The sequence below is a fragment of the Nannospalax galili genome, unplaced genomic scaffold, assembly GCF_000622305.1.
Source record: "Nannospalax galili isolate Female #2095 unplaced genomic scaffold, S.galili_v1.0 scaffold162, whole genome shotgun sequence".
Lineage (NCBI taxonomy): Eukaryota > Metazoa > Chordata > Mammalia > Rodentia > Spalacidae > Nannospalax > Nannospalax galili.
Genome location: NW_008350388.1, coordinates 4,158,123 through 4,180,138, shown reverse-complemented (window position 1 = coordinate 4,180,138; position 22,016 = coordinate 4,158,123). Strand labels below are relative to the sequence as shown.

General features: G+C 40.7%; 1 protein-coding gene and 1 long non-coding RNA gene across 2 annotated transcripts in view; one reads left to right on the top strand and one right to left on the bottom strand.

Moving 5' to 3' along the window:
* The window catches only part of LOC103745689, a 294,584-nt gene that overhangs the window by 75,704 nt on the left and 196,864 nt on the right, over window positions 1-22,016 (bottom strand). Inside the window, exon 4 of the long non-coding RNA XR_001872789.1 lies at window positions 8,115-8,261. This is a non-coding gene — a long non-coding RNA (uncharacterized LOC103745689). The remainder of the gene's footprint in view (window positions 1-8,114; window positions 8,262-22,016) is intronic.
* Chst9 (carbohydrate sulfotransferase 9) overlaps window positions 1-22,016 on the top strand; it is a 300,534-nt gene that overhangs the window by 136,732 nt on the left and 141,786 nt on the right. Inside the window, exon 3 of the mRNA XM_008847654.3 lies at window positions 10,748-10,786. Within this exon, the coding sequence (XP_008845876.2) occupies window positions 10,748-10,786 (39 nt within the window). The remainder of the gene's footprint in view (window positions 1-10,747; window positions 10,787-22,016) is intronic.

Sequence of the window (22,016 nt, the reverse complement as noted above, 5' to 3'; positions counted from 1 at the left end):
TGCCTGGCCTTTTCCTTAAAAAAAAAAAAAAAAAAGACAGGGTCTCCCTGTTGCCCCAGATGTCCTGGAACTCACTATGTAGTCCAGGCTGACTTTGACCTCACAGTGATCCACCTGCCTCTGCCTCCCAAGTGCTGGGATAAAACTCGTGCACCAGCACACCCACTTTCTATCTGAGTGCTGGTGATCTGAATATATATCGCCATGCTGTGGAGCAAACATGTTACTGACTGAGCCATTTCCCCAGCCCTTATATTACTATAAAAAATGAAAATAGGTATCAATCTACATAGATGACATATTTATTGCACTCAATAACAGGCTTTATTCTTTCATGATGAAAAGGCTTAAATTTCGATGTTAAAATGCTGGCCATATTAATAAGCATTGCTTAGCAAACCACCTTGGTGGAAAATGGATTTAAGTGAGCCCCTTACTGATAGTTCAGTACCCTACACTCTCCATCCCAGTGGCCTAAAACCTCACAATAAGTCTTCCCTTTTAAAGGTTTCTACCTCTTGTCAACTGTGGAACAGTCCTTTGATACATAGACCTTTGGACAGTGTGCCATAAACCCAGGATGTTTTCTTGATTTACAATTTGGCATGTGGGTTGGAATGCTACAATGACTAGGCATTAAGCACGTACTGCATTGGGAGCTCTCATTCCATGCATGCCATGAGTAGTTGTCTTGAGCTTCCTCACAGTATGGTGGTCTCCAGACAGCCCAAATGCTCCTTATACTGTCAGGCTTCTCCCAGAGAAAGCTCTCAAAGACTGGGGAAGTAAGAGCTACCTAGATAATTAGCAAAGAGTAGTTCCTGCCAAACTCTCTGCGTTTAATTAGTTACTAGGTATATTAGGTTTCTTTCGTTGCTGTGATAAAATACCACGAACCAACGTAGAGCTTATTTTGGCATATGGTTCCAAAGTGCTAGGTGTCTGTAAAGACTGGGAAGGTATGGGGGCAGGAACAGAAAGCTGAGAGATTAAAGTTCAACCACACACAGGAGGCAGAAAACTGTAAGTGAGGCAAGGCTGTAAATATGCAAAGCCTGCACCCAGAAACATGTTCCTTCAGCAAGGCTGCACTTCCTGAAGGTTCCATAACCTCCCCAAACAATACCACCAACTGGGGACCAACTGTTCAAATATATGAGCCTATGGTATACAATTCTTATTTCAGCCACAGCACTACACCTGCATAGACTGAAGAGAAAGAGAATTAGACTCCACCCCTTAATGCATAGTCTTTTGTTGTAGCAAAAGAAAAAATAGAAATATATCTTTTTAAATTATAGTTTATTGCAATATATAGTAATTATATATAGTTAAATATTGCAATAAACCGTTTTACAAAATAATTCATTTCTGCTTCTTTCATATAATGCACACTCCAAAGACATTTAGAATGTTATGCTCTTTTAAAAATGATTATTCATGAGCCACTTTGTAGAAACATGTTTGTTGCACAGAGGAAATTACAAGCGTAACGTCTGCTTTAGCCAGTGACTGAGGCGTATGTGATTCAAACTAGCGTTCCTGTTTTGCAGTGTTATTTAAGACCTGGCAGCAGGTGGGTATTTGCCCTTGCCAATCTGACTTCCACATCTAAAGGTCTTCCAAAAATCTTCTCTGCCAAGAGGTGACTGCCTCAGAGTGAGATTTTGAATAACAAAAGGGTCAGTGTATGAGTTAATAACCCAGGCCAGAGCTGGGGATCTGAAAGGGACTGTTGCCTGTCACATAAACTCCGTGCTTATCAGATGGATCTAAGTGGGAAGAAATTCTGTACTTCAGGATCTCCAAGACAGCCTGAGATAACTGTTCCTCCTACCGATTTTTGTTATTTCCTTGCAGAGGTATCAACCCTGGAAAATGGAATGTATTCCATTCTTCCTCCATGCTATGAGGGATGGCAAACCCCGGGGCTGGGGAGTGCAGATGGAGAGTTAACTCTGCCAAGGCAGATGGTCAACCTCAGAGGCCCAGATCTATCTGTATCGATATGTTTCTGAAGGGCCAGTTTTTGTATCTCAGTACACACTGTCTGGAGCTCTAGGCACTCAGTGTGCCCATAATGGCTCTCTTTGCAGAAACATCCTAGCAACGTATCAACTAACCAAATAGAAACAGGGAACAGAGCAAGTGGAGTTTATCTAAAGCTGCAGGAGGGCGGCAAAGATCCACCACCACACAGAGCTTCATCATCAGTGTCTGCTGAAGCCAGAGGCATTGCAACAGCAGCAGGAATCCAGCCATAAATAGTGAAACAAACCCCTTGGCCTTTTCATGCTATTGACCAAACAGAAGCTATGCAATTGCTAGTATTATGTAAATACTTTGGGACCCACAAGTTTTTAAGCTGGCCTGATTAAGGTTCTCTTCTCCTGCCCATATAATATATTAAAAGAGTTTCATGTCCTTGTTAGCACAATTTCTTTTGAAATTAGTAAGGGATAGTATTTAGCTTTCTAAAAGAACAGACCATTGAGCCTTAAGAAAACCAATTTGCAAGTTCAAAGTCCTGCCAGTCACTTCACACAGAGGCTGGGAGGTCAACAGTCCATAGTTTACCTCACTCCAAAATGTGGAAGCCAAGCCACGAAATGTGTTTATCCGGGGTACCTACTTCACAGGGTCAGGACTCTTGAGAGGCTGAGGAAGGCTGCTGAGTCTGAGGCTAGTTTAGACTACATTGTGAATTCCAGGCTATCCTGGGCTATAGAGCAAGACCTTGGTCCAAACAGTAACTAAGAATAAACCATGAGAAAGGGAGAGTATGTGGAGGAATGTGCTCAACATATAACATAGGCTTGTATGAAAATGTCCACATGTCACATAGTACCTTCAACAGTAAATTCATACAATGAAAAGAAACAAATCAATTTTGTGAAAAAAATTAAAATGAGCCCTTGGTCCTAAAGTAATGCCAACCTCTTAGCTCATAACTGGGAAAAATGATTTTTTAATTAATTAATAATAATTATAATAATTACATGAGAATGTGGCTGCATATGTGCCACAGCACTTGTGTGTGTGGGGGTCAAAGGACAACTTTATGAAGTCAGTTCTTTCCTTCCACCATTAAGTGGTTCCAAGGATTAAATAATTCATTCAGGCAATTCTTAAATCCTAGGGCCCAATTATATATGGTTTGTGGATATTCCAAACTTACTTCTTCCAACTTTCTTAACCCAACTGTATTTTTCTCTCTCTCATTTATGTGTGATTTAGTAGTATGGTGGTTTGCAAAGTTAAAACTCTTTCTAATATAGTCTTTTATTTTTAACCTGAAAATAGTTATGTCTGTAAGCCTTCTGAGGACAACATGAATGGATCCATATAATGAGCTGATAACAATTCAAGCACATAGTAATTGATTTACAAGCATTAGCTACTTTGTTAATGCGATAATAATACTTTATTAATATCACTTAGGAATAGGAATGAATTGATTCCTAAAATGAATTGAATCCAAAAATCAATTGATTTTTGTTTTGTTTTGAGACCTTGTCTCAAGTATCCCAGGCTGGCCTCAAACTCCTATGTAACCAAAGAAGACCTTGTACTTCTGATCCTCTTGCTTCTACCTCCTGAGTCCTGGTGTTATAGGCATGAGCCACCACACCCAGTTTATGCAGTGCTGAGTATGAAACTCAGGGCTTCATGCATATAGGAAAGCAATCTCCCCACTGAGATAGAGCCCCAGCCTTGCTCCCAGGTGAGATATAAGGAGATGAGGGAGAGGAGAGGAAGTATGAGAGGGAAGAAGATGGATGATGAGTAGATGTTAGATAAAGAGTAGGTATATATGCATGTATACATACATGTACATATATGCACACACCAAAGCATGCACACAGTCAGGCATTATGAAGAGAAGAATGAAGAATGTGTAACGAGAAGATCCCATGCTTTCCGCCCAGCATCAGAGAACTACCAGGGACCCATGGTTAAGACAGAAGTCATTCCATCCAGCTCCAAAGCTCATTTTCCCTCCGAGAGGTTATGCTGTTTCCTGTGGGAAGAGACTAAGAAAATCTTGCATTTGTGGGGATTTTACAGATTCATATTCTCTCTTACTGTACCCTGTAAGCAGAAAATCTTGGTATACTGACAATCAACACAAATAATTTTGAAATCACTTAAAAATATTGACAGAAATAGTTTTAACTCTGGTCACCCAGATACACACTCTGCGGATGACTTTTCTCATAAATACAGCACTAAAAATGTCAGGGCAACAGTGGTGACCAGGGCTTTAGATTTGTAAATCAGCTAGCATTGTAACTGTCCCTTTGTCCATGAATTCAGGCATCTGAAGAAAATAAATCTCATCTCCTTCCTCTCCTCAAATCCCTATCAAATAAATGGAATTAAAATCCCATCTCCTTCCACTTTTCCAAAACTCAGAAGTATGTAAGTAACTATAAATCCTACAAAAATATTGCCAACATTTTCCCATTATAATCTTGGTGAAACACAAATGACATTATGAGCTCCCAGGAATTAGCATTTTATTATCTGGAGGTTATCACCTCCCCCAACACACACACACACACACACACACACACACACATTTTTTTAAAATAAGTAGCATGTACACAGTAATTTTCCTTGTGAGTCTATGCCTTCTTCATAGTGCATTTTGCCAAAGAAACATCGGACATAAATGAACATTCTCAGGTTTCCTAGCAACAGGATGTGATTAATAATACCTTTCAGAACAGGGCAGATAAAATGCCTGAGAGTAAACGCAAACGCAGAATTGGCTACTGAGAAATTGGTAGTGCAGTGAGGGAAGGCTGATAAGATTTCATGACAAACTTTCTTATACACAGATAGAAGCAGGTAGCAGAAAGAACGTAGTTTCGAGGGGAGACTGAGCATTTAAGTGTGGTGTATATGGGCACACTGTAAGCCATACGTATGCATATATATATGCATGTATATACATAATGAGCACTTGTGTATGCATGCATGCAATCCACAAACACACATGTAAATCATTTCCTTTTCTTACAAGTTAGAAGACTTACTGAGTTGTGACACCAATGCACCTTTATTAGGGTGGGACATTCTGAACGGTCCATTTATGTGCCTGTGGTTTTAAAAGATCAGAAACAATCAGCTTTGACTGAGACTACTTCTATACTGAAGCACTTCGATGTGCTATAGATTGATATATATTTAATGTTTCTCCGTGGAACAATATCAACAAAATAGCTTTTAAAAAAATCAAGCATCAGTTTACATAAAATTTGAAATTTTAGTGTTCAATTAAGTACATTTTCTCATACAAGAAAAGGATTTACCCTACAAATTCAATTTTTTATGAGATGATGGTCCATTTTTGTAACTCACAGGTAAAGAGCTACATCTCTGTTTACACAGAAATAAGATGCAAAGCATACTTCAAGGCTTTTAAACCAGAACCTGCGATAAAACAGAGCAGAACTAGGGCAGCATGTGCGTTCATTACTCTGAAAGCCTCTTTGCTGTTTTATCACCCACTTTTCTAATATAATAGTTTTCTAGATTGTCAGTTGTAATATAAATGCTTGCTAAAAGCTCTGTTCTGATTGTGTGTTCACTACATTTTAGCAGTACTAAAATTTGCTTCATGTTCTCTAGTGTTTCAGGATCGGTTGGAGCACAATAGTGCTCTTGAGATTCTGGCTCCATCCCAAGCATTGGTGTTTAAGGCTTGGTAGAAGGCAACAGAGACAAAGACAGGACTCACTGCATCTGAGCAGGAGCCACACACTGGAATTAGTGCTATGACAATGGTGTAAATAAAGGGTTCTAGTTTCATTCTGTTGCTGTGACAACCATAACCAAAAGCAACTTAAGAAGGTGTTTGTTCGTCTTAAGTTTCTAGGTCACAGTCCATCATTGAGGAAAGTCTGGGCAGAAGTTCAGGCAGGACAGGAACATGAAGCAGAAGCCACCGAGGAATGCTACTTGCTGGCTCACTCTCCAGCTGTCTCAGCTAGCTTTCTTTTTAAAAACATTTTATTATTTTTATTTTATGTGTGTGAGTGTATTGCCTGTGTGTATGTAAGTGCACCTGTGATGTGTAATGCCTGCAGAGGTCAAAAGAGGGCATCTAACCCTGTAACTGGAGTTCTGGATGGTTGTTAGCCACCACATGGGTACCGGGATTTGAACCTGGGTCTTCTGCAAGGACTGCCAGTGTTCTTAACCACTAAGCCATCTCTCCAGTACCTCAGCTGGCTTTCTTATACAACCTGGGACAAGTTACCCAGGGATGGTGCTGACCACAGGGGTCTGGGCCCACTTACATCAATTATCAATGAAGACAATTCCTCACAGACATGCCCACAAGCCAACTGATCTAGGAACTCCCACAACTGAGGCTTCTCCTCTCAGATGATGCTAGGCTTCTTCAAGTTGATAGTTAAAGCTGACTAGGACAGGGAGTGCAGGGGAAGGACAGGGTAGGAGAGCTGAAGGACTGACCCAGAAGAAGAGGCCTCACAGAGGGACTCTTATCTACACCAAGCTTTAAGGGATGAATGAGACTTTGACAGACAGGAACCATATGATAGGCATCCTAACACACAGGAAGAACATAAGGTAGGAATTTTTGAGGAGGTACAATTTCTCACAAATGGGTTGATGGATAGTACTTGATGGCTGAAGGCAGAAGATAAATGGTGGCCAAGTCATTCGAAATCATATATATCATATTGAAGACCATGAATATTAGTCTTAAGCAGATGACAAGTACAGGAAAACCAGTAAAGCCAGTTAGAAACATCTTCACAGCAGATCCCAGGAAAGAAGGTCAAGTTCATGAACGAGAGTAGGGGCACTGAGAGAAGAGAAGACAGACCTGGAAGACCTTACAGAGGAAACGTACGGAGGCTGAGCAAATGGAGCCACGGGGTACTAGGCTCATGTTCAGATGCCCAAGTAGGCTACCCCAAGACCAAACAGCTTTGGAGAGAAATTGGATGATTTCCGTTAGGAACTTGTATTACGGCACAATAGAAGTCACAGGCTGCGATTTCCACTAGACATAAAATGGAGATAGATTTTAGATCATGTGGGTCTCGGACCAGTTTCTTGTTCTGAAAGTGAAAGTGGAGAGAATGAAAGATAAGAATTGTGGTGAGCAAGATAAAGAGACAGAGAAAGACTTCGCAGTTGTTTCCATGTAAGCACCCAGTCTCTGCATCCCTTCATCAACATAATTTGTCTTATGTATATACTTTACCTTTCTAACTTGATGTTTAGTATGCATATAACTAAAAATAAAATCTAACTTGTTTCCTATAACACAGTTACTAGCAGGACAGAAGTATTAAGTGGCATTGAGGTTAGCACCAACACTTTACTGCAACCAGAAGCCAGGAACTATTTAAGGTCTCAGTAAAATATCTTACTGTGCCTTCTGGGCTCCCTTATGAAAAGTTAGACCCCAGTATTTTGTAGAAATCTCATCCACTTATCTGTATTTCTGGCTCCCCATCTCTAATTATTTAATTCTTACAACATTCCAGAGAAATCAATTCTGATTCCTTACTTTAACGAAGAGAAAGCCAGGGAGACAGAGTTCTGCTTGTGGTTAGCACCACTGTAGTGTATTGTATAAAGGGATGAACTAATGCAAGCTTTCAGCATATGTGTAATACTTTTCCCAGGACTTACCCTCTCAAAACAGTAATAAACTATTGCCATTTCACATAGTATATGGGGAACTTCCAAATGACTGAATGGATGGCTCTGTGTATTAGTTACATTTCTGTTGCTGTGATAAAATACTCTGACACAAAGCAACTTTGGGAAGAAAGGGTTCATTTTGACTTACTGTTCTAGAGGAATACAGTCCTCCATGGCAGGAGTGTGAGGCTGATGCTGATGGATCGCGTTTCAGCCATACACAGGAAGCAAAGCGGGAGAACAGGAAGTGGAGCCAAGCTCTCAAACATCAAAGCCCACCTCCCAAGTGATGTACTTCCTCCAGCAAGGGTCTTCCTCTTAAAGGTTCTATAACCTTCCCAAACAGCTGTCCCAACTAGAGCCTATGAGAAGCACTTCCATCCAAGATGTCAGCCAAAGCCACAGACACTTGAAGTCCTTACCAAGGATGGTGACTGGATTGCTTTTACACTTCTCAGTTGTGGCTGGTTGCTGCAAAAGGCTTCTGATCATCCTTAGATATTGATAGGCCATGTCAGTTCCATGCCACAGGTCTGTGTGGGTCTTCTCATGCATGTTGTCTGGCTTACCTGAGAGAAAGAGTTCCAAGAAAAAGCAAGATGGGAGCTGCTGTATTTTCAGTCCAAATTTAGAACTCACAATACACCATTTCTGCAAAATCCTATTTACATAAGTCTATCTAATTCAATGGAGAAAGAGACTCTAAAGGAACACAAGTACTGAGAGGAGGAAAGATGTGGGCCGCCGAGAGCAGTGTGATGGCACACTGCATGCTTTACACACGTTGACTATCAATTTGGGATTTATTAAACTTCATTTAAAGAGAAGTTAGAGACTTCCCAAAGAGTTGCTTCTCTGTAAATATTTTGTTAAGTCAAGCTTTGCACACTATTTTTAAAGTTTATGAAAATCTTGCAATCCTAAGTATATAGCCAAACAGTAAACAATAGGTTGTCCTGGAGCAATCTTAGAAGAAGAGGCACCCTGTTCCACTTGGTAATGAATGGAGCTTTTAAATGGACTGTTCATGCCATTCATCTGCCTGAATCATTGAAATAAATTGCTACCAACATATCTTCTGGAAATAGCCCAAATGAGAAGAATTAATCAAGGTGCCAATTACAAGAATTCTCTCATTTGGGCAACTCATATGAAGGAAAACTACACATTTTCCTTGTATTTTAGGATTTTTTAAAGACATAAAGCATTAGAAGAAACAATTGGGTAAAGGTTACATGTAGCTTTGATGTGCCATATAACTGCTCAGGAGTGCTACAGGGATGAAATGTTGGTAGAAAATTGGAAAGTGACACGTGGAAAAATGGCTCTAAAGACAGTGCTCTCACCCCAAGTGTTGTCCTTGCACATCACTTTCCTGGGGCAAAGAAACTTTCCTGAGCCTTGTAGTATGTTGGAGTGCTCTTAGATTAGCATCAGCCTTGACTTGTTTCAACTTGAGCTATTGCCCCATCTCACGCATTTGGATGCTGCCACATTTTATGAGTGAGAAACCAAATCCTTAATCTCATCATCCGCATCATCTATTTACCCTTCCAGCCTTCACAATACCTCTTGTGTTCCCTCACCCCCTCACATATAGCAGCTGAGCAAACATGATTGAACTTGACAACACAGTCAATGCTTTTGGAACTTTCACCCAAATCTCCTGAAACATTATTAGTTCTCAGCTCAGCTCTCCCAGGGTTCTCCTGGGATCACTGCTTCTTCTACCTTCCCACACTCTTACATCATCACTCAGAGGTGGTTTTTGTTCTTTGTCAGCCTATTCTCTATGCCATCTGCCTCTACATCCCACTCAACACTTCTATTCAGTTGTCTATGCAAGATGGACCCTTCTTGCATCTACAAACTCAACTTTGGTGTCTCCCAAGCTGTATGCCCCCAAAACACTTCAAACTCAGTAAGTGTAAACATGGTTCCTCATTACCGTACCTTATCCTGACTTATCTCTGCCCCCAAAGAACGTCACCATATGCCCAAAGTCATGTAGGTAACCTTGATCTCTCCTCTTTTGCAGCTCACATTTTGTAAATCCTTGGGCCCTATTCTGTCACCCCACTGTCTCTGGCAGGTGCAGGTTCCCTACTTTTTTATCCCCACTAATCACAGTCCAGTGCACCCTTTCATTACCTACTGGGTAAATCCTAAGGCAATTCTCTTCCTATACACCGCTAGTCGAGTTCCTAACGCATGCCCTAAACATGTCTTCTTGATCAATCACCATTGTCCATTTGGATCTCCCTGTTCCCTTTTGGTCCTTTACCTTTTTCAGATGGCTTAAATCCCAAGTATATCTGAAGTCTCAAATCTCAAGCATCACTGTCTCCACAACTTCAGTGGCACCCCCCACTTTTCTTGGTATAACTGCTTCATTCTTTTTATCACTCAAAATTCTGCACATCTAGGTGTGCACCTCCCTTCATGCTAGATAGCCTGCCCTTCCTGTTGTTCAAAGTTGTAAGAGCTCATGGTCTCAACTGATTCAGCTGTTTACTTGTAGTGCTTTCCATGAGGATTTTTACTTTTTTGTTTACTGTTGGAGAAAGAAGCAACTCTTTTCATCAATAGTCTTACCCAGTGCTGGACTCTGCCTGCAGGCAAGATGTACCCACTGGTACCATGACTATTATGGGGTGGCCAACCGTTTTCTGATTTGGTTTGAGGCAAGCTTCACGGGAGGGAAATCATGCCTGATACTGAAACCTGGTCAAGAATCTGTGACTGGGAAGCCATAGGCCCTCGGTGGAACCTATTATCACTATTTTGTTAAATAGTCATGTTATCAAACTGCCTTCTTATTAACAAGATTGTAAAGATTTTTAAACATAACAATTACTACATACTTACACTTTTATTTTTATAAATTGATTTGGAAGTATTTTTTTATCCTTGTCAACTATGAACAGTCATTTCTAAAATCATGCTGGGCATAGCTGAAAGAATGGTTGTATCTGGAAACTGCCGTGAACTGGGTTTTTGTCCTAGTTACGTCATGTTCTCATGCCTCCTCACTGCAACTTATTTCTCATTTCAGGGAGACTGGAGAAGAGAAGAGAACAAAAAGGGGCTTCAGGTAAGAGTTCACTTAATTCTTTCCAGTTTAATTTCTGCTTTTATTTCCAGCTTTGAAAAATCTGACTGTGACTTAGCATTCAAATCTTCATATAAAAACTCGTTTATGATCCTTGGCTTAAGCAATATTTAATTAAAATTAAATTATTTTAAATAAGTTAATACATTTAGATTTTTCACTCTTACATTAATCAGTTGTGTCCCTATCACTATTTTATTCAAAAGAAAATGAGATGGAATGTTTAATTTTTTCACAATTACTTATCAAATGGTAAGTCTAACAATCAGCAATTTTTAAAAATATTTAATTTATTATTTTTATTTCATGTGTATGTGTGTATTGCCTGTATGTGTGAAAGTGCACCCATGTCATGTAGTGCCTGCAGAGGTCAGAGAGGGTGTCAAATCCCCTGGAACTGGAGTTACAGACAGTTGTTAGCTGCTATGTGGGTGCTGGGATATGAACCCGGGTCTTCTGCAAGAACATTCAGTGTTCTTAACTGCTGAGCCATCTCTCCAGCCCCACATCCCGCAATTTTAAAATATGAACTTTGTTGTCGCTGTCAACCAGTTTATTTTTCCAAATATCTATAAATCTCAGTTGTTTTTCTTAAAAGCATTCCTGTAAGTGATGTTTTTCATGACTATATTAAGTACTTATCTCAAAAGAATCTTTATATTTGAGAAGAATTATTAACATTTTTAAGATGGTTGTAGAATATAAATTCTATGTATGTACCTAGAGGTGGATGATGCTCAGATCAATGTAACTGCACACATTAAACAGTCAGTATTTACTAACTAATAGCTTTTATATTTCTATATTTTCTCTATTCGGCTTTTGGATTAAAGTCATGTGATAAGACAAATTTACATTCAACAAGTAAATCTTCATATGAAGATAATTAAACCCATGATGCCCAGAACTACCAACAATCATAAAAAATGCTGATTTTGTTTGTATACTTGTGCTAACCTCTTCCAGATTTTCCAAAAGCTTTATTCTTTATTACTAAGTGAGAGCTGCCAGTATAAAACACATCACTCCCACACTCCTCAACACTTGTGTGTGCGTGTGTGTGTGTGTGTGTGTGTGTGTGTAGTGAGGTGTTATATGTCCTTCCAAAGAGCCAGTACAGTCAGTAGAAAATAGTCTACCTTCATCTGAAAGTGAATCCGCAGCATAGTTCCCTGTCTCCTCTCTCCCTACCTAACTTTAATATCCATCTAAGACAAGTAGGCAACTGGTTTCAGTCATTCAGCTTTCCTGTTAAATCTTATTGTTTGCATTTTCTTTGTGTGTCTTTTAAAATCAATCATGAATACAAAATAATTATATGAATGGAAAGAAGTGTCGCTCTCTCACAGCTATGATTACTGTACTGCCCTTGAGGGAAGACTCTTTGTACTCATTCTAAAATTGTCTGACTGCAGTTCTCTAGGTAAGAGCTTCTTCATGAAATAGGCTACGTAGTGAAAGGAAGCTGAATTGGCCAAAGCATCAAACTAGGCACCACTTTAATCAACTTCTGTGCTCATGGATCCTAAAATTCCCTGTAATCAAGGAGACATCAAAACACAAATACGAGCCAAGTGTAGTGGCACATGCCTTTAATCCCAGCACTCAGGAGGCAGAGGCAGGCGAATTGGCTGGTCTACATTGAGTTCCAGCTTTTTTTTTTTTTTTTTTTTAAAAAAAAAAAAAAAAAAAAAAAAAAAAAAAAAAAAAAAAAAAACCTTAAAGGGAGGCTACAACACAAGACCACCACCCTGACCTTTCTTTTCAAAATAAAATATTATTCATTTTAATACAGTGTTTAGTTTCTTGCTTAGTAATTTCTTCCAACAATTAGAAAACTGTTTTAAGGGGCTGGAGAAATGGCTCAGCGATTAAGAGCACTAACTACTCTTGCAGAGGACCCGGGTTCAATTCCCAGCACCCACGTGAAGGCTAACAACCATCTATAACTCCAGCGCTAGGGTATCCAATGCCTTCTTCTGACCTATGAGGGCACTACACAACACGGGTGCCCTTACATACATGCAGGCAATATACTGATGCATGTGAAAAATAAATAAATACAATATTAAAAAAAGAAAGAAAGAAAAGAGTTTCAAAAATACCACATCTTTGGCAGGGAACAGTCAGTAGGGTAAGAAGAAATCCCCTGTAATAGTAGAGATCACTGGCCCCATCTGATTCACTGTATGTCAACCAGTCAAATTTCCAGGGTGAGATTAAGTCAAGGTTAACTAATGGACAGAGTTCCACTTATTGGTGGGAAATTTGGGAATACCTCATCACTTAAACACAGATCCTGCTCTTGGAAATTTTCTGTTTTTAAACTGAGTTGGAGTTTATTGGAAGATAGATTTAACATTAGAAGATGGCTTACTGCTGGATCTGTTTCTGTACTGAGGAAGTCCAGCGTTGGGCCCTAGACCTTTTCAACATACTCCCACCCTATTGCACTAATAGAGAAGAAAACCAAAGAATTCAGCAAAAAAATATGTAATACACAAAAAGTACCCGTTAACAGGAATCCATCAACACCATCATTTTCTTTGGTTGATGACTTAAATCTTTGTAGATTGCTCAGTGGTTAAGAGGACATACTGCTCTTGCAGAGGACCTGAGTTCGGTTCCCAGCACCCATGTCAGATGGTTCACAACCACCTGTAATTCCATCTCCAGGAGATCCAATACCCTTTTCTGGTTTCCACAGGCCTCTGTACTCACATCCGTACACACACACACACACACACACACACACACACACACACCACACACACACACACCACACACACCACACACCACACATACACCACACACACACACACACCACACAACCACACACACACACCACACACACACACACACACCACACACACACCACACACACACACACACCACACACACCACACACCACACACCACACATACACCACACACACACACACCACACAACCACACACACACACACACACCACACACACACACACACCACACACACCACACACACCACACACACACACCACACACACACCACACACACCACACACACACCACACACACCACACACACACCACACACACCACACACACACCACACACACCACACACACACCACACACACCACACACACACCACACACACCACACACACACCACACACACCACACACACACCACACACACCACACACACACCACACACACCACACACACACCACACACACCACACACACACCACACACACCACACACACACCACACACACCACACACACACCACACACACCACACACACACCACACACACCACACACACACCACACACACCACACACACACCACACACACCACACACACACCACACACACCACACACACACCACACACACCACACACACACCACACACACCACACACACACCACACACACCACACACACACCACACACACCACACACACACCACACACACCACACACACACCACACACACCACACACACACCACACACACCACACACACACCACACACACCACACACACACCACACACACCACACACACACCACACACACCACACACACACCACACACACCACACACACACCACACACACCACACACACACCACACACACCACACACACACCACACACACCACACACACACCACACACACCACACACACACCACACACACCACACACACACCACACACACACACACACCACACACACCACACACATACACACACTACACACACCACACACACACATACCACACACACACACACACACCACACACACACACCCCCCCACCCACCCCCCCCCCCCCCCCCCCCCCCCCCCCCCCCCCCCCCCCCCCCCCCCCCCCCCCCCCCCCCCCCCCCCCCCCCCCCCCCCCCCCCCCCCCCCCCCCCCCCCCCCCCCCCCCCCCCCCCCCCCCCCCCCCCCCCCCCCCCCCCCCCCCCCCCCCCCCCCCCCCCCCCCCCCCCCCCCCCCCCCCCCCCCCCCCCCCCCCCCCCCCCCCCCCCCCCCCCCCCCCCCCCCCCCCCCCCCCCCCCCCCCCCCCCCCCCCCCCCCCCCACACACACACACACCACACACACACACACACACACCACACACAAAATGTACATATAATTTAAAATACATTTTAAAAAATTGGCATTAAGATGAAAATTGCATGGAGGAAAGTCTTTGATCAGGATAATAACTTCCTACCAAGGAAGTTATTTCTAGGACTGTAGAGAATATAGTGAGGGCACTTGAAATCTGTGCATAGACAGGGCATCCCTGTAATGACAGTTGGTAGGTGAGACATACAGTTTAGTGATCTCATTCTGAATGTTGGTTCTGTCTTCTTGTCTGTGGTTCTACTTCATTACTTAACTGAAATTACTGAGCATACAAAAATCCTTACATGGCTTATATTTCATTATTTAACTAAATGAGTCATGCTCCAAAGCTTAAGCTAATTTAGCTTGGACTAAATTTCTCATAGAGCCTATAACCCATAGGACTAAGACTGTGGCATAAAATTGTGAGTTCAGAGGTTAGGGAGAAGGCTCAGTGGGTAAGAGTATTTTCTCTGTAGCCGTGAGGACCTGAGTTTGAATTCCCAGTATTTACATAAAAGCCAGGCGTGGCTGCATGTGTCTGTAATCTCAGCATTGGGAAGTGGAGCATAGACAGGCAGATCCCAGGAGCTAACTGGACAGCCGTCTTGGCCAAGTGGCCAGTTTCCAGTTCAGTGGGAGACGCTGTCTCAAGGGAGTAAGACAGACAGCAACAGAGGAAAATACTCAGTGCCCTGCTCTGGCTCCTGCCTGCACACACACAATTAATTATACACACCCATGTACTCCGTGCACCCCCACAAACATTCACACACACCAATTGTGAGGTCTGCTCAGAGCACATTGACATTCTGAATACAGCTCTGACAATAGTTTCAAGTTGCTGGTATGCATAAGTCTAGAATAAATCTCATGAGAACAGCGAATGTTGATACCATTCATTGCTATTTTTGAAAAGCAAGTCAAAGCACATTTGCCCCTTGACACAACTTTGACTGCCCAGAACCTATATACACACGATGGTCACAGAAACCAAAGCTAAATTTAGCTTTAGTAGATTTGGCTTTAACTTGCTAAAAAAAAAAAAAAAAAAAAAGAAAAGAAAAAAATATATATATATAGTGCTGTAAAAATACAAAGAGTCAAGTATTAGATGTCATCCTCTGCCCCTGATCTTTCCCTGATCCAGTTCTTTCATTGGAAACAGGGTAAAAAAATGGTCATGCATATTTTACATAAAAACTCCACTGTGTTTAAAACACTTTTAGCATAAAAATTACCTCTCTTAAGGTCATGATGTTCTTGATATTAAAAAGCAACATAGCATAAAACACAAAGAAGATTTTAGATAAAGGAGAGTGCCTCATAAATTATGGTTTAGAAAAGGCTTTATCAGAGGTTTAGTAAGGTAGACTATGGAGACACCATCTGTTAAATATATAGCATTCCCAGTTTTCCAACAAGCAGAACCTTTCAAATTCAGTCCACTAGTAAGGTAAGGAGTATCTCAAAATAAAGTTATGTGCTTTTCACTGGTGGCATCCCTACGTTAAAGATGGCTTATTCATTGGTATAATTTGCAGAAAAAAAACAGAACAATGTTTTTTCTCTATTCAAAAGGTGAAATTTATTATTACAAATGCAGCAAATGGTGGAACATCTGCTTTGCAAACTCAGTCCCTCACTGGGTGTTTTGCGTCTCAGAAATATTCCAAAATGGTAAAAAGACTTCGGATTTAAAACATTTTGGAAAACACTGAACACACAGTCATTATGAATTTAAAAAAATAGGCAGACAAATACTGAACAACAGCTTCCCTCACATGGGAACAGCACAATCCATTTCTTATGTGTTACTATTTATTGGATGCAAATTTTCCAGCAGATGCACATTCCTGTGACTGTTTTCCATGATGCTCCTGTTGTAGAGGTTTTCTTCCAGTTTCTGTACACTGCCGAAACAATAACCCTCAAGAATAAGTGTAGGAAAGAACTCATTGGTTCTGGTTTTAGTTATCAATGACTAATATTCAACGTGGGAAGCTAGCAGTATAGATACTTTTGAATAAACTAAGATTTTATTAAAGCCCCATTAGTTGTTGGATGTCAATATTTTCTAATGTTTACATATTTCATTCTTACTCTGAGAATCATTATTCTAATGATTAGAATCAACTTCGAAAATGTTTATCTTCCTAACAAAAACTTTCTTTTACTACAAAAACATTTATTCTTGATAATTTCATATATATGAAACATGATCATATTCCCATTTATTCCCTCCAACTACCTCCAAGCCCTTCCTAACATGCCTCCCTCCCAAGTTCATGGCCTCTGTTTTGTTTGCAGGGGTGTTAATAATCCACTAAATCTGATTAGTGATGCCCAGTCTGTGAGGAGGAGCACAGGAAATCTGTGACCACACGTTCCAAAAAGAATTATTCTCTCTTCTCCAATATCTGTCAATTGCCAGTAGTTCCTCAGCAACCAGACCCTACGGTCTGGTTTTCTTGACACCGCATGTGAAGAGGACTGACTATGCCCCTCTCTTTGTAACCACCCTTACCAAGGCCACAAAGACAGCTTCATGGTGGCCTTGGCAGCAATGTTTACACCAGGGAAACTGGCAAACATGGCAAACTAGGGCTGTTTTAGTTTTATAAATTGACCATTGCACCTGTGGATCTAGAGTTGTGTGTATTGTAGCCTAGGCACTTCCCACCTCTCTGAAAATGTGATGTGGTCAAGCTCACTGAGTTAGCTACAAGGCTAACTTGAAGCCAGACTTACAAACTACACCCAGCCTAACAAAACCCAGGGCTCTGATGAAGGATTATTCTTTCCTCACATCCTGCACCCAAATGGCCAAGATGGTGGAAGCAAAGCCTCACGCTCATCCTCTGTCGAGTGCTTTGGTCTCCCAGGGAATCCATCCCCAGGATGTTTGCTTTTTTCAAGCAGCCTTCTTGAAGAACCAGTTCTCTGAACTGTGTTAACATAGTCTATTTTTTTTTTTTTTTTTTGGTCTTTTTGAGACAGGGTCTCCCTGTAGCCCCAGCTGTCCTGGAACTCACTATGTAGACCAGGCTGGCCTTGAACTCACAGAGATCCACCTGCCTCTGCTTCCCAAGTGCTGGGATTAAAGGCGTGCACCACCACGCCCGACAACATATTCTATTTTATAAAGTTGTCTCTAGGTTTATGGTTTCAGAACAGTATTTACTGTTGAGTGAAATAAAACCTTTTAACTGCATTTTTCCACCCACAAAAATGGAAGAGTTACACTTGAGCTGCTTTTTCAAAAAGTCTTGAAGAGCTTATTCTTAAACAAACTTCATTTTCCAGGCAGTCGAATTTACGATAGAGTATGAATAATGGTGCAGCTGTTGCCATGTTGTTTTGAAATACCTTAAATTTTATTGTATAGCCCTGCATTTAAAGGGTGTGTTTATGCAAACTGAATGAATATGAAAAGATAAGTAGCTGATGTGGGAGAAATTGCCATGTCATGCCACGTTGTCAGCTATGAAAACAGCTTTGTGAAACCCTGCCCCTGCTACCCACCAGAGACATGCACACCCAATGTTTAATTTGGATTGCTGTTGTGATGAACAAGACAGAACTTATTTGCATTCCATTGAGGCTTGCAACATTATTTCTTTAGGTGACAGGGAAAAATATACATTCAGCTGAAACACAAGAGATTCTATCATGAGGCAATGTGCTTTCTTGTTGACTCTAGAGCAACACATATGTGATCATTGTACCCAGAAAATAAAATGAAGTTTCATAATTTGTTTTAACCAAAACCACTTCAACCTTTACTCTTAAATATTCTGTTTAAAAAAAAAATCCAAAGGGCCTGAAGAGATGACTCAGTGGTTAAGAGCACTTGCTCTTCTTGCGGAAGACATGTGTTTGAATCCCAGCACCTACACGGTGGCTAACAACCATCCATAGTACCTGATCAGAAACTCTGACACCCTCTTCTGTCCTCCATAGACACTGCATGACACGAGTACACTTACATACATGCAGTCATAATATTCACATACATGAAATAAAAAGTAAATTTTAAAAAGTTAAATAAATTTCCAAGGAATTCCCAATTAACATAGAAAGTCACGCAAACAGAAATGGATTTTTATGCCAGGTATGGCTCATACCTGCCACCTGAGCACTTGGGAGACTGAGGCTAAAAATTGCAAATTTGAGGTCAACCTAGGCTTCATAGCAAGATCTTGTCTCAAAAACACTAAGAAATAAAAAGTAAAAAAAATGATGTTCTTTTGGGAGCTTTATAATCTTATTAAGGTAGCACAGAACCAAACAGCTCTCAAGAAAATTATGCTTAGATCTTTATTTTAAATTATGGAAATTATATCAAAGTAAGCCTTATATGTTTGTATGTGTGTCAGTCAATATTGTAATATATGTAAAATACAGTAGTAATGTGTGTACAGTGATACATAATACACTTTTTTTCTAACATGACCTGGGTATGGAGCGTTCAAAGTAAGCATGTATTTTGGTTAGTTATAAGTACTGCCTACACAAACAAAGGATGTAAAGTGTGCACAGAAATACAGTACTTATGATCTTTATGTTTCCTTTTCAAAGGAGTCTTAAGTCATAACTGATTTTCCCACGAGGATAAAAATGAGGTGGTATTTCCAACCAAGAAACAGATAGCCAACATTTTCTGTAATAGAAATGGCCACAAACATTTTATCACCAGTCAATGATATACTTGTATATTGCATAACTTAAAACCTTTTAAAGTGCATGTGTGTCATTGGAGCTGAGTGATACAGAAATCAATCACACAAATTGTCCTATTACTTCAAGGAAAATTCCTGAGATAAAAGGATTTTCAAGGCAGTAAAGAAGCCATGAGGCTCTATAGAGACATAAAACACCTGAAGTCTGCTCACCCCAGAAGAGGGGTTATGACTTCAGGGGCAGATGGAGAAACTCTAAAGTGGTTCAGCCGTATTAGGATAGAAATGAGAGATGCTAGAGAGGAGGTGCCTGTGTGGGGACAGATTCATGTTCACCAGGTCCTGATGAGACCCTAGAAGGGAGGTACCCATTATGGGGACAGATCAGTATTCACCAGGTCCTAGTTCAGAAGCACCCAAGTGATGTCCTTGGCTAATTCACACTAAGATGCTAATGAAGGGCACAAATTAGTACATTATTGATTGTAGACAGCCTAACTACACTTTCTTAGGTGTGACTATCAGTGTCTGGTTTCAGCTAGGGTTATTTATAGGAAAGGTCCCTGCCTTTGTTTGAATATCTTCTTTTTTTTGAGTCCAATGCTATCTGTTCACTCACATTTGTTTATTCTTACAGCTCCACCATGGCCTAGCTGTGGGTGTGAATGTAAATCACCAATGCATTTCTCATTATTCAAAAAGAACCTCTGTTTCTCAATCCAGTGTGGCCCTTTCTCCTTAAAAAGTATCCCTGGAAAGTAATTTTACCCAAGTCTTCTCTGAAAACATACGCCTTTTTGTCCCACTGATATAGAGACAAACAATATGTTACTTAAAAAAATGACTTCATTAATGTATTTTTTCTTCTTTCCATTGACCATTTTTCTTCTTAATATATTAGCTTCCTTGCCATTTTACAATGTTCATCCAGGAAGTACAGATAAGCAAATAGGGACAACATTAAATTTAATATTTTTCATTGGCCCTTGTGGTACCTAGAAATATACTAAACCTTACAGTGCGATATAGGTATTTTGCCTGTAAGATTTTAAAATTGTATTTATTTTTAGACTTATCATAAAGTTCATAAGCATAAAGTTTACTATTGCAACTATTTGCAATGACTAAATGGTTTATTAAATACAGTTAAATTGTTGTGCTGTCGTCACCACCCTCTATCCGCAGAGCTTCCCTCATGTGAAATGCCATACTGTCCAAGAATAACTCATTTGTTCCTTTTTCTCCAAGCTTCTAGTAAATGTCAATCGTTTCTCTCTTTGGGTGTGTGTGGGGGGGTGCATGCATATGAGTACGCAGATGCTTGTACTTGCAGACATCCATGTGAACGTCATAGAAGGATAGCAACTCTGTTATTCTACATCTTGTTTTTTAGATACAGGGTCTCTCACTGTACCTGAAGCTGGTCCACAAGCTCCCAGGATCTACTTATATATCCCCCAACACTGGGGTTACAGGCATGCCTCATGTTTTAGTTACTTTTATGTTGCTTTATAAACACTCTGACCAAAAGCAACTTGAGGAAGGCGTTTACTTTGATTTTCAGTTCAAGAGGTGCAGTCATAATGGTGGCATGACAGCAGAAGGCCAGAGAAGCTGGCTGATTACATTTCCTCTGCACACAGGAAGCAGAGAGAGCAAACAGGAAGTGAGACTGGGCTACAAACCCTGAAAGTCCACCCCCAGTTACATAATTCCTCTGGCAAGGAGGAAGTTACATACTTCCTCCTAAAGATTCCATGACCCCCCAAACAGTGCCGCCACCTGTGGACCAAGCATTCAAATACATGAGCCTAGGGGCACAATTGTCATTACAGTACAATATGCCCAGCTTTTATGTGGATTTGAGGGATTTTCACTCAGATGCTCTTGCTTTCGTTGCAAGCACTTTCAGCCACTTTCACCAGCCCCCATTCTTCTTATGACTGGCTCATGCTGTGTCTTCAAAGTGTTACCCATTTTGTAGCATATATTAGAATTTCCTTCCTTCTGAAGGTTGAGTAATAGTTTATTGTTCCTACGTACTACATTTTACTTATCCATTGCCTCTTGAGGGACACTTGAGTTACTTCCACCTTTTTTACCAACATGAATAATACTGCTATGAACATGAATGTGCAAATGTCTTTTCAAGACCATGCTTTCATTTTTTTAGTGTACACTCATATGTGTATTTGCCAGTTCATACAAAATCCCATAAAGTTCTAACTTCGGATAACATACATAAGGATAATCTTCGTTGTCACCCTGGTCAGATTTGTAATCAACCTACAGCTATGAGTATGACTTTGAGGGAGTTTCCAGGGAGTTTTAACTGATGAAGGAATGAAAATGCTTATTCTAAGCCAGATGACAGATAGATAGATAGATAGATAGATAGATAGATAGATAGATAGATGGATGGATGATGGATGGATGG